Source organism: Podarcis liolepis, assembly GCF_965112155.1.
Source record: "Podarcis liolepis genome assembly, chromosome: 10".
Lineage (NCBI taxonomy): Eukaryota > Metazoa > Chordata > Lepidosauria > Squamata > Lacertidae > Podarcis > Podarcis liolepis.
Window position 1 is genome coordinate 67351342 of NC_139562.1, and position 11142 is coordinate 67362483.

The following is an 11142-nucleotide window of genomic DNA, read 5'->3' on the forward strand; positions in this document are numbered from 1 at the left end:
CGGCAGGAATTGTGTTTCATCGTCGGATGCCCTCTTCTTCCATTAGACTTCATTTCCCTTTTTGCTAAGTGAAACTTGCAGAGCTGTGCAATTTTCCCCTTCGTCTCCGTAAATAATCTTCTTCCCCCTACTGTTTTAGCAATCAGTTATTTCATGCGAGCGTGCACACGGAACACTCCTTTTTGCCTACCGATCGCGATGTGCGAAACACTCTTTCACATGAAGATGGCCCAGCTCAATGGCACTGAGGAGTTTTTGCTAATGCTAATTTGCGTGAAGACCAATTCAGGTCAAGTTTGCCAATTTCCTAGCAACGACACTTGCCGTTTTACTGACCGGGATCAAGGCATCGTTGACTTCAAGGGCTGATTTGCAGCCCGTTTGAAGGGTCCAATTTGCCTCTCATCGCCAGATCTGCTAAATAAATAATGGCGGACAGGACATATCTATAGATATATATTTACTGTCTCTTCTTTTTTCTTAACAGCAATGGTACAGTAACTCTATGAAAATCATCTGCGTGTGGCTGGCTGATAGATTAGAACTGCAGCTTCATATCTATCAGCTGAAGACTCTCATCAAGATAGTGAAGGTAAATATATTAGAATTTGATTGCACTGCAGCATTGAAAAGAGAAGCAAACAATGAATTGTTCTGGCTTTTTTTTTTTTTTTTGAAAAAAGCAATTTTATTGGTTTTTAAACTAATACAATAACCATTGTAACCTAGCAGTACATCCAAGTGTTTGTCTCTAGACATAAACTGACACATTCAACATTCAAACATACTAATGTAACCCCTCCACTGAGAATATTGAGTAATTGATATAAGGAGGTCTTGATTTTGGTCATTAACATAGTTAAAGAATGGGGTCCACATTTCTTGGAAGACATCTCTCTTTGTTATGCCTTTAATTGCCTTCTTGTGTCTGGTAAGATGCTCAGACGTTGCTGTATCCCAGATATTGTGCATCATATGCATCAATACAGCAATTTCCCCAAAGCTTTGAAACACTGCTGTAAGGTGGGTATTCCACTTTAAAAAATGGGAGGGCAGCCCAATGTGTTCATGGCTGAGATGAGATTACATCACTTGTTCCAAACCTGTTACCCTTTGGCTGTTTTGAGACTAGAGCTGCCATCAGCTAGCTTGGCTGGCGCTGATGGGAGATATAGTCCAAAACTGCTAGAGATTGGGAACGTTGAATTAGTTCTTATGGTCTTGGTCTCTGTGATTCATGAGCCGCACCGAACCGGCTACAGCGCTTGCTTGAAAGGGCTGAAGCAAAGCAATGCAGTAGTACCCATCTTACTTGCAGTGAAAAGGTGCCTTTTCGAATTATCTGGAACTGGCAGAAAGAATAATTTGTTTAGTAGCTGAATCTGTGCTTCGCAATGGAAGTCACCACAGCAAATCTAGAGTGGTGTATATAAGCCAAATTGTACAAGCAGCTAGCTTCTAATAAACATGTCCCCGGAGGCCAGAACACTGCAGAACAGAAACCCAAAAGGCCACTTAATGAGTGATTGGTGAGGTGATTTAGTGGTCTGAAGGCCTATCTGAATCTGTTCAGCTACTTATCAGGTGCAAAAATGGAAGGCTGCACAAATGGAGATTGACTGATGGAAACATTTCCCCTGCCAGCAAATTGGATCCTACAGCTCCCAAGGTGATTTCAGTGGCCAAGCACCACCGAGTGGAATTTGTGTGACTGCATACACGTAGCAAAGGGGAGTTAAATTGGATATGCAGCTCCTACAATTATTTTTATAACTCTTTTTTTATTATTATTAATATGGATCACTAGTTTTGCACGAGCAAAAAGAATTCTACAGAAGTAGTTTAAAAGAGATGACTTGATCAAGCCTTCAGCATGATCAACTGAAGAGTTTGCACATCGAACTGAAGTCTTATTTTCCAGTTCAGAAGTACTAGTGTTTCGGGCATTCCTGCCACAGGCAGGGCCACGATTCGGCACACTTGCTCAGTTGTTAGCACTGGATCTCAATCTGGAGCCGTATTTTGGTATTCAGATGGTTGTTTAATGCAGTTGATCATGAAAAATACAGTCCTCGGTTCAGAATAATCAGCTAGTTGTGCAGCTAAAGGACATGTAAACCATCCAAGATGTGTTTCGCTTTGGAAATGTGAAGCAATAATAGGTACAATCTTGTTTTTAAGCACCTGATTTAACATTCTTGTGATTTAAGGTTAACAGAGCATGGTCTTTTTGTATTCAGGGTAGTTCTCTCCCAACTCCGCAAATCAAAGCAAAAAGACAGTCCTGATTCCCAGTGGCTGTCAGCCCAACACATTTGTTGTGTATGTTTTGCTGCATGTGACAATGAAACGCAGCCTACATTGCAGCATTCAGGATGAATCGGCCAGTGTCTTTCATTAGCCCAGGTTCGGCTGGTGGAACCATTGCTCGGGCAATTGTGCTGTACCTGAGCTATACCGTTACGGCAGAGTCATGTATTAAATTAAATATTTGTACTTACTCAAGGCACATGATTCCCAGAGCTGCTGCTCTTCCTGATAACCTCCAGGAGAAAGCATCCCCAAGCCGCACAGGCTATTGGAGAGTTGCTCATTAAGTTTAAGAGCCAGCTCATTCAAGACACAGCAATTACTTGATGAGAGTTTGATACGTTTCTTTGGAAAGCGTGTGAAAGAATGCTACTTTTTTTTTTAAAAAAGAGCGCTGTTTTCTTCCCTGTTTTTGTGTAATGCAGCTCTCTCTCTCTTACACTTACACTTACACACACACACACACACACACACACACACACACTATGAAAGGTACCGGAAAAGAACTTTCTGTTGGGAGATGTTACACTGAGAACTACTTTCAGGCTTTTTAGCACCATAAACAAAACATTTAAATAGCTCTCCCTTGCCCACAGCAATACACTCTGGGGCTTGGGGGTTGGGATCCTGTTCTCGTGTGTTGTGTTGAAGAAGGAAGCATAGCTTAGGGTTAAGAGCATGCGATTTCCATCCAGAACATTCCAGCTCCAATCCTTGACATCTCTAATTTGGGACTACAATTCCCATCATTCCTGATTACCGGTCTTGCTAGCTAGGGACGGTGGGAGCCGTAGTCTGAAAACAGCTGGAGACCCAAGTTTGGGAAACACTGAGTTAAAGGATCTCAAATATAGGGCTGGTACAGACATCATCCCAAGCCCCAGAGGAGCTGTTGCCCTCCAGATGTTCTGAACTACAGCTCCCAGAAAAATCATGCTGCCTGGCAGAGAGGCTGATGGGAGTTGTAGTGCAGAATATCTGGAGGGCACCAGTTCAGTGAATGATGTTCTGAAGATGCCATGGTAGACTGTTGTGATCAAAACAGTCCAATGGTCTGCTTTTTACCTACCATTCCCTTTTTTTGCAAATTGATTTTTTTCCCCACATTATTGCGGATTTGTTAAAAAACTGAGCAAATTTAATATTTTCAACAACAGAAAGACTTCCCACCCCCTTCTTAGATGTGTCCATAATTAACCCTTATTGCTGCTTATATTTCATAGTTCTAATTCACATTCCATTTTTTCCTTTTATCCATCATCATTAGTTAACATTTCCAATATTGTCACGTGAGGATTACACATCCATTTATCAAGCCACGTTAATTCACCAATTCTATTCCACACACCTTTCCCCAACCCTTTATCGCGGTCAGGCCTTCATTCCATCTGCCCACTTCGATGAGGCTGACGTTTTTAGGGAACTACAAAAGGGAAGAACTGACCCTTTGCTGAAAATATTCTCTTGTCACTACAGAAGACCTATCGAGACTTCAGGCTGCAGGGCGTGCTGGAAGGAACCCTGAACAGCAAAACATACGACACCGTCCACAGCCGTCTGACAGTAGAGGAAGCCACGGTCTCTGTGTCTGATGGGAGCGGACTTCAAGGCATCACAATGAAGGACAGTGACGAAGAAGACGGCTGACCACCTGCTTCCCCTCATGAGTGTTTGTTCCGTAACTTGTCCTCACACTTCGCGTTTATGGTTTTGCCTTAATGCCCCGATGCTATGGTGTAAAATTCATCCCACTTGTAAGGGAGGAAAGGTGGGCTAGAAAGGGAAAGGGGGTGGTATTGGGGCAGGGGTGTTTAATATCGGAGACATTTTGAAGACAATGGCCAGGGTGGGGGTGGGGGTTGCATATTTTTCTATGTAGCTTTGCTTTGCACTTTTGAGAATGCCAGCATGGAGTGTGGGCTCCATCCCTTTCTGTTTGTCGCATTGCGGTTTCTCTTCCTGTAACCGGACAGGAGAGCAGACATTGTACATTGCACAATAACTACAGGCAGTCATCGTTGGAAACTGTTCAGAGCAGGCATTTCATCTGCAATGATTGCAGCCTGAAAATGTATTTCCCATGGTTTGTCGCTGTTGTGTTTTGTTTCTGTTGTCGGTCTCTTGCTTTTTCTTCATTCTTAGGAGACATGTATTTAAAAGAAAAACTTGGTCCCTAGTCCTTTGATTTTTGCTTTGTATAAAAGGCAAGAGGATCTCCAAGGACTGCCAGGGGAAAAACACACACACACCACTGCAAGTGTTGCATCTTCTCTCTTGCCAATTTAAAAACTTTCTCATCTCGTTGATTGTCCAGAAACCTGCCTTCAGTATTTCTATGTCTCTGTGAAAATTTGCAGGCAATAAGAATCTCCCTTTTCCCTCCTGTCATGACCACTTCTGTATCTAGCCCACGTTTGTACAAAGTTCCAAAATTAAAATATGTTTGCAATATTTGAAATCCGTCGACCTCCAGCGTGTGATTTGTTTTGCTGGCAGGAGAGGGCAGTTGCAAAAATAAAGTGCAATTGTTTCCTGGAGCCCTGCAACATTTGATAAAGTGTTTTTATATGAAGAATTACCTGAGTGGTCTAGCCTATAGTTTTTTCATTTAAGAAATTACTTGCATCTCAATATTCTCCGGTGATGTCTTTTCAAAAAGGCATTCTGCTTTTGTATACCTTACATAAAATGCATACATCTCTGCCTATTGATGACAGCTTGAATGGTTCCAAAGTAATCTGGAAGAGCACTGAGCGAAGAAGTTGGGGGCGGGCGTTACTTATGTTCCTAGTGACCTTAAATGCCTGGCCTTAATTTAGCAGTGAAGTGCTTTACTTCAATGAATTCCTTAAACAATTCAGAATCGCTGTGGCTTACGCGGCGGTTCTTTGCAAAGACAGGTCGCGCAACTTTGCGGCTGCTCTGTGAGTACAAAGGCTTGAAGGATTGAAAAGTAGTGAGTTCCAGAGAGGAGCTCATTGTTTTGTTTCGTTTTGAAGCGCTCATGTAAACTGCGCTGAACAAGGGCAAACAAGTTACACTTCAGCAGAGCTTGGCTCCTCCTCGAAGTGGCAATTACTCCTCGTTCTCCAAGAACTCTCGAGAACTTGAAATAGAGCTATTTAGTGGGAGAAAGGGCAAATAAAATATTCTGTGTTCTTGCACTGTCCTCACAAACAGGATGGTGAGGACAATATGTCTGGGGTCTAGCATTCTCTTTGGTCTCCCTTCAGGAAATAACCTTCCCAAATGATACCAAGAGATGCCAAAGATTTTTGGATAGAGTGAGTGATGATCATTACTCCTTCCGGCAATGTTTGGGGGCTCAACACAGAAATCTCAATCAAAAAGCAACGGGAGTATGACATAGGTAACCAAATATACCCCAGCCAATGGACTAAACTGTGGTCTAAATCTTCCTTCAAATCCATCTCAGACAACAGAAAGGAACACACCTTGAAACTTACCTATAGATGGTACCTAACACCATGGAAGTTGGAGCTGATACAGCCAGGAACCTCACCAAAATGCTGGAGAAGCTGTAGCTCTACAGGTACATACCCCCACATGTGGTAGGACTGCTCCAGAATCCAACCCCTCTGGACATCAGACCTACCTGAAATATGCAAAATAACAAAACAGGTATTAGAAGCCTCCCCAGAACTACCAGATCTACAATTATACTTTGAGGCATTGGGTTTGTGCTGGATTACTGAAGAACAAGCAGGTGACTGGGAGCGACCGCCAAGACCACATAACACCGGTCTTGAAAGACCTACATTGGCTCCCAGTACATTTCCGAGCACAATTCAAAGTGTTGGTACTGACCTTTAAAGCCCTAAATGGCCTTGGTCCAGTATATCTGAAGGAGCGTCTCCACCCCCATCGTTCTGCCCGGACACTGAGGTCCAGCACCGAGGGCCTTCTGGCGGTTCCCTCATTGCGAGAAGCCAAGTTACAGGGAACCAGGCAGAGGGCCTTCTCGGTAGTGGCGCCCTCCCTGTGGAACGCCCTCCCACCAGATGTCAAAGAGAACAACAACTACCAGACTTTTAGAAGCCCTGTTTAGGGAAGCTTTTAATGTTTGATGTATTACGGTATTTTAATATATATTTTTGGAAGCCGCCCAGAGTGGCTGAGGAAGCCCAGCCAGATGGGTGGGGTATAAATAATAAAAAAAATTTTATTATTATTATTATTATTATTATTATTATTATTATTATTGCTAGATCTGGAAGGGCATGATGGTAAATATGGATGGCATGCCTGTATGTGGTATGGCAGAGCCAAAATTTACAAGAGCTTCTCCAACCATGTGATCAGAAAGAACTTGATTAGAGTCCAGGGAAAACACAAAAACTTACTGGAAAGAAAGACACCACAGGAGCAATAACTAGGAAAAAGATTAATATGGAGAACCAGTGGGATATTCACTGCAGCCAACTGAAGTCAACCAACTATGCCTTGGGTCCCCCAACCTCTCTCACCACCAAGAAAAGCTAATAAAAGAATAGAAAGAGAATGTGACGCCGACACAAAAACCTTGCACGTAACACTATGTAAAAGAATGAAAGTTTATGTCAGGGACAAGCCAGTGGTTTCAAGTTCCCCGGAGGGAGGGGGGAACCTGGGAGTGGAAGAAGAGGGCGAGGTGTCCGATGGGGAGGGAGATAATGAGGAGAGAGCTGTGGGAGCAAGCTGAGAGGAAGAGGCAGGAAGGGCTAGAGAGCCAAGAAGTTCACAGGAGCAGCAAGGGTTAAGCTCAAGCTCAGAATCTTTCTCAACAGCTCTGATGAGACTTGGGAGAAGAGAAGGGCTGAAAGGCGTGGGTTGCTGGAGGGGCAACCGCAGGCCTCAGCAGAGATCTGAACTGAGTGACTCTGATGGATGAGAAGATGTGTTAATGACCCGTTGTAAATACTGTAAATAAAGACTATTTTAAAAAGTCATGGCAATTGTTGTGAAGAGAGGATACCCTCAGCCCTGACAGTTTACCACCCCTCTCTTCTCCCCCCCCCCCAACCTTATACCGACTACAACATTAATGTCTCACACCGGATAGAACTGATCTGTAGAAAAGACTTTATGATCTGAAAACAGAGATGCTGTACTTTTGTAACCCAAGAAAATCTTGTAATAAAAGCAATTTTAAAAGAAGGAGAAACAAAAAACTTTTTAATAATAATAAAATAAAATAATAAAAATTTACTATTTACTGAGTTTCCCTAGCCACTCTGGGCGGCTCCCAGTCAAGTGTTAAAAACAATACAGCATTAAATATTAAAAACTTCCCTGAACAGGGCTCCCTTCAGATGTCTTTTGAAGATAGGATAGCTGTTTATTTCCTTCACTTCTGAAAGGAGGGTGTTCTACAGGGTGGGCGCCACTACCAAGAAGGCCCTCTGTCTGGTTCCCTGTAACCTCACTTCTCGCAATGAGGGAACTGCCAGAAGGCCCTCGGTACTGGATCTCAGTGTCCGGGCTAAACAATGGGGGTGGAGACGCTCCTTCAGGTATACTGGACCAAGGCCGTTTAGGGCTTTAAAGGTCAGCACCAACACTTTGAATTGTGCTCGGAAACGTACTGGGAGCCAATGAGATCTCTCAGGACCGGTGTTATGTGGTCCTGGCGGCCACTCCCAGTCACCAGTCTAGCTGCCGCATTCTGGATTAATTGCAGTTTCCGGGTCACCTTCAAAGGTAGCCCCACGTAGAGCATGTTGCAGTAGTCCAGGTGAGAGGTAACTAGAGCATGCATCACTCTGGCGAGACAGTCCGCGGGCAGGTAGGGTCTCAGCCTGCGTACTAGATGGAGCTGGTAGACAGCCGCCCTGGACACAGAATTAACCTACGCCTCCATGGACAGCTGTGAGTCCAAAATGACTCCCAGGCTGCGCACCTGGTCCTTCAGGGGCATAGTTTCCCCATTCAGGACCAGGGAATTCCCCCACACCCGCCCGCCCCCTGTCCCCCAAAAACAGTACTTCTGTCTTGTCAGGATTCAACCTCAATCTGTTAGCCGCCATCCATCCTCCAACCGCCTCCAGGCACTCACATGTTTTTTTAAAAACATACGCAAAGGAAGCTGCAGAGTCAGACAATTTGGCCTGTCTAGCTCAGTATAGTCTTACATTGAAAGGCAGTGCCTCTTTGGGACTTCAGACTGGGTTTTCTTCCAGTCTTACCCAGAGATGCTGGGGACTGACCTTCTGCATATGAAGTTTTACCACTAGACTATGCGCCATCCCAATACCAGTCTGTGGGTATTCACTGGTGATGAGACAGAGCTGCAGGTTAAAGATACACCTTGCCCAAAGCTTTGCTGGGAGTTTAGCTGTTGCCTGCAGGTACTGTATGTGGTGGGGGTGGTTTGTACCTTTGGTACGTAAAGAAAAAGCAAAACCTCCAGGAGGAAGCTAACTGAATAACCTGCTTCCCATTCCTACAATTCAGCCACTTTTAAAGCTACAAAAGTGCAAGCTGCTTAAACCGGTCTTTAAATTAGTTCGGTCCCAGTGCAAGGTGTGTGCCGCCCATGGCCATTAAAGCACATTAGCATTTCCTGCATTTGTGACCTTCAAATTCTCCAGAACCCTTCCTTGTGTAAGTGTTACGCAAAAGGCAGCACCTATAAGAGCACAAATGGTTCCGGCTCTCTCCACAGAAACCCAACAGAATCCCAGATCCTTTTAATTTAATTGAACATTGCTCATCTGTGTGTATTCCCAGGGCGCTCGCCAGGTATTAGCATCATTGGCCAACTATCAAGGATCAGACTCAAGTCAAGGGCCCATCAATACCTGGGTTCCCCACTCCCAGCCTTACTGCTGCTGCTCCTTGTTATCATTGCCTGTACACAGTCCTCTTTAAGTGAGTAAGCATCACAGGAGAAAGGAGGAGCACCAACCCAGCCTCAAGCTTCTCTTCCCTTCCCTTCTCAATGGCTGTAGCCAAAAACACAAGAAGGTACATCTTGCCCAATGCCCCTCTCCCAGAACGTACACCATACATTGTATCCCTGTTCAGAATTCTACTCACCCCTTTAAGCAGCGGCCAGAGAACCTCCAGCCCATGAGAATCATCATCATTTTAACATCCCTTCTCCCTAAAAATCCGAGGGCAGGTTACATAGCCAATACGTGCCCAAAACTTAACAAATGGGGCATTAGATTCCCCCTTCCTTCTGGAATTTGCACTGATGGGACTCTGAAAAGGGATCCATAATCTAGGCATCAGATTCCATATTTCTACCAGTCCAGGAGCCATTCATCTGACTCCATCTTTCTATTTCCTTTTTCATTTCCTCTTAACAAAGGGAGACAATTAACCTTAAAGAGTCCCCTAATTATGCAGTAATCCTTAGCCCCAGATATCTTACCCAAGTGCCCTCGAAAGTCGATGTCCCCTTATTAGCTCTAGAGATAATTCCCCCTAACTTTCTATTAAATTGCAGCAGGGCCTCAAGTGGTTCGTTGGGACTAGTTAAAGCAGGAGCCTCATCCTTTGCGCAGAACGATATTTTAAAATCTTTCTCCTAATCCCTTTCATGCCAGAATGCTGCCTTCCAGCTATTATCATGGGTTATTTAACAAGCAAAGGCGTGGCAAAGGAGGCAGCTTTGTCCAATGCTACTTTTCAGTAGAACCTATTAGTTGAATTTCTGCATGTCATGGAGTCAATAAACAAAGCAATAGGAAATAGCTAGAGCTGCAACACAGTTGTTTAAAAATGGAATCATACAGTTGGAAGGGACTCAGAGGATCATCTATTCTAGTCCAAACTCCTGCAATGCAGGCAGCATTGAAAATTTGCCAAGCGCATTTTGCACCTGGCTATTGGCCACTTAGGGACGCGGGTGGCGCCGTGGGTTAAACCACAGAGCCTAGGACTTGCCGATGTTGGCTTTTTGCAGTATAGTAACGCTGCAGAGAGCTTGCTGGGGAGACCATGCATTAAAAAGGGACTCAAAAAGTACTTAAACAAGGTTTTAATAAGAAAAACAAAAACTCCATTTACACTAACAACCAAACCAGACCCAACCACCAACCCATCCCCCAGGGTAATGGGAGAGCTAGGTGCTGCTCCTTATATACTACAACCAAATGATGACACACCTTAATCAAATACAACTCAGCAGCACCTGCTATGTTTCACAGCTGTAAAGCTGGGTCTCGTTATCTTGCTCTGGCCCTTGCTCTGGCCCCTTAAAGACATACACATGGAGTGGAACAATGATGAACCTTTACATTTAAAGAAACCATTCAACAGGTCAGCAGTTTGAATCCCCACGACAGGATGAGCTCCCGTTGCTCGGTCCCAGTTCCTGCTAACCTAGCAGTTCGAAAGCACGTCAAAGTGCAAGTAGTTAAATAGGTACAGCTCCGGCGGGAAGGTAAACGGTGTTTCCGTGCACTGCTCTGGTTCGCCAGAAGCGGCTTAGTCATGCTGGCCACATGACCCGGAAGCTGTACGCCGGCTCCCTCAGCGAATAAAGCAAGATGAGCGCCGCAACCCCAGAGTTGGTCACAACTGGACCTAATGGTCAGGGGCCCCTTTACCTTTACCTTATTGGCCACTTGCAACCAAGTGAAGATGCCCGAGTGTCAGGATGGCACCTGACATCTCCACCATCTGGAGGTCCATGCCTGGGGAATTCCTTGGATCTTGATTGTTTTCACACACCAGCAACACATACTGTGAAATTCTATCCCTGATATTTTATCTGAACGAATTTCAGGAACCCAAAAAGTTGTACAGTGGTACCTCGCGTTACAGATGCTTCAGGTTACAGACTCCACTAACCCAGAAATAGTACCTCGGGTTAAGAACTTT

The 11142-nt window shown here is 44.5% G+C and overlaps 1 protein-coding gene and 1 long non-coding RNA gene across 17 annotated transcripts in view; one reads left to right on the forward strand and one right to left on the reverse strand.

Annotated features, from left to right (window-relative positions):
* The window catches only part of CADPS2 (calcium dependent secretion activator 2), a 368776-nt gene extending 364008 nt beyond the window's left edge, over nt 1-4768 (forward strand). For all 16 annotated transcript variants that reach the window (XM_083463298.1, XM_083463307.1, XM_083463306.1 and 13 more), the window contains 2 exons: nt 488-592; nt 3787-4768. In XM_083463298.1, coding sequence (XP_083319424.1) covers nt 488-592; nt 3787-3957 — 276 coding nt within the window. In that variant the 3' untranslated portion in view covers nt 3958-4768. The remainder of the gene's footprint in view (nt 1-487; nt 593-3786) is intronic.
* LOC310687976 lies at nt 304-6069 on the reverse strand. Its single transcript, XR_014516701.1, has 2 exons — nt 5778-6069; nt 304-414 (listed from the first exon to the last, which is right to left on the reverse strand). It is a non-coding gene; the product is annotated as an uncharacterized lncRNA (long non-coding RNA).
* Between the last annotated feature and the right edge of the window lie 5073 nt (nt 6070-11142).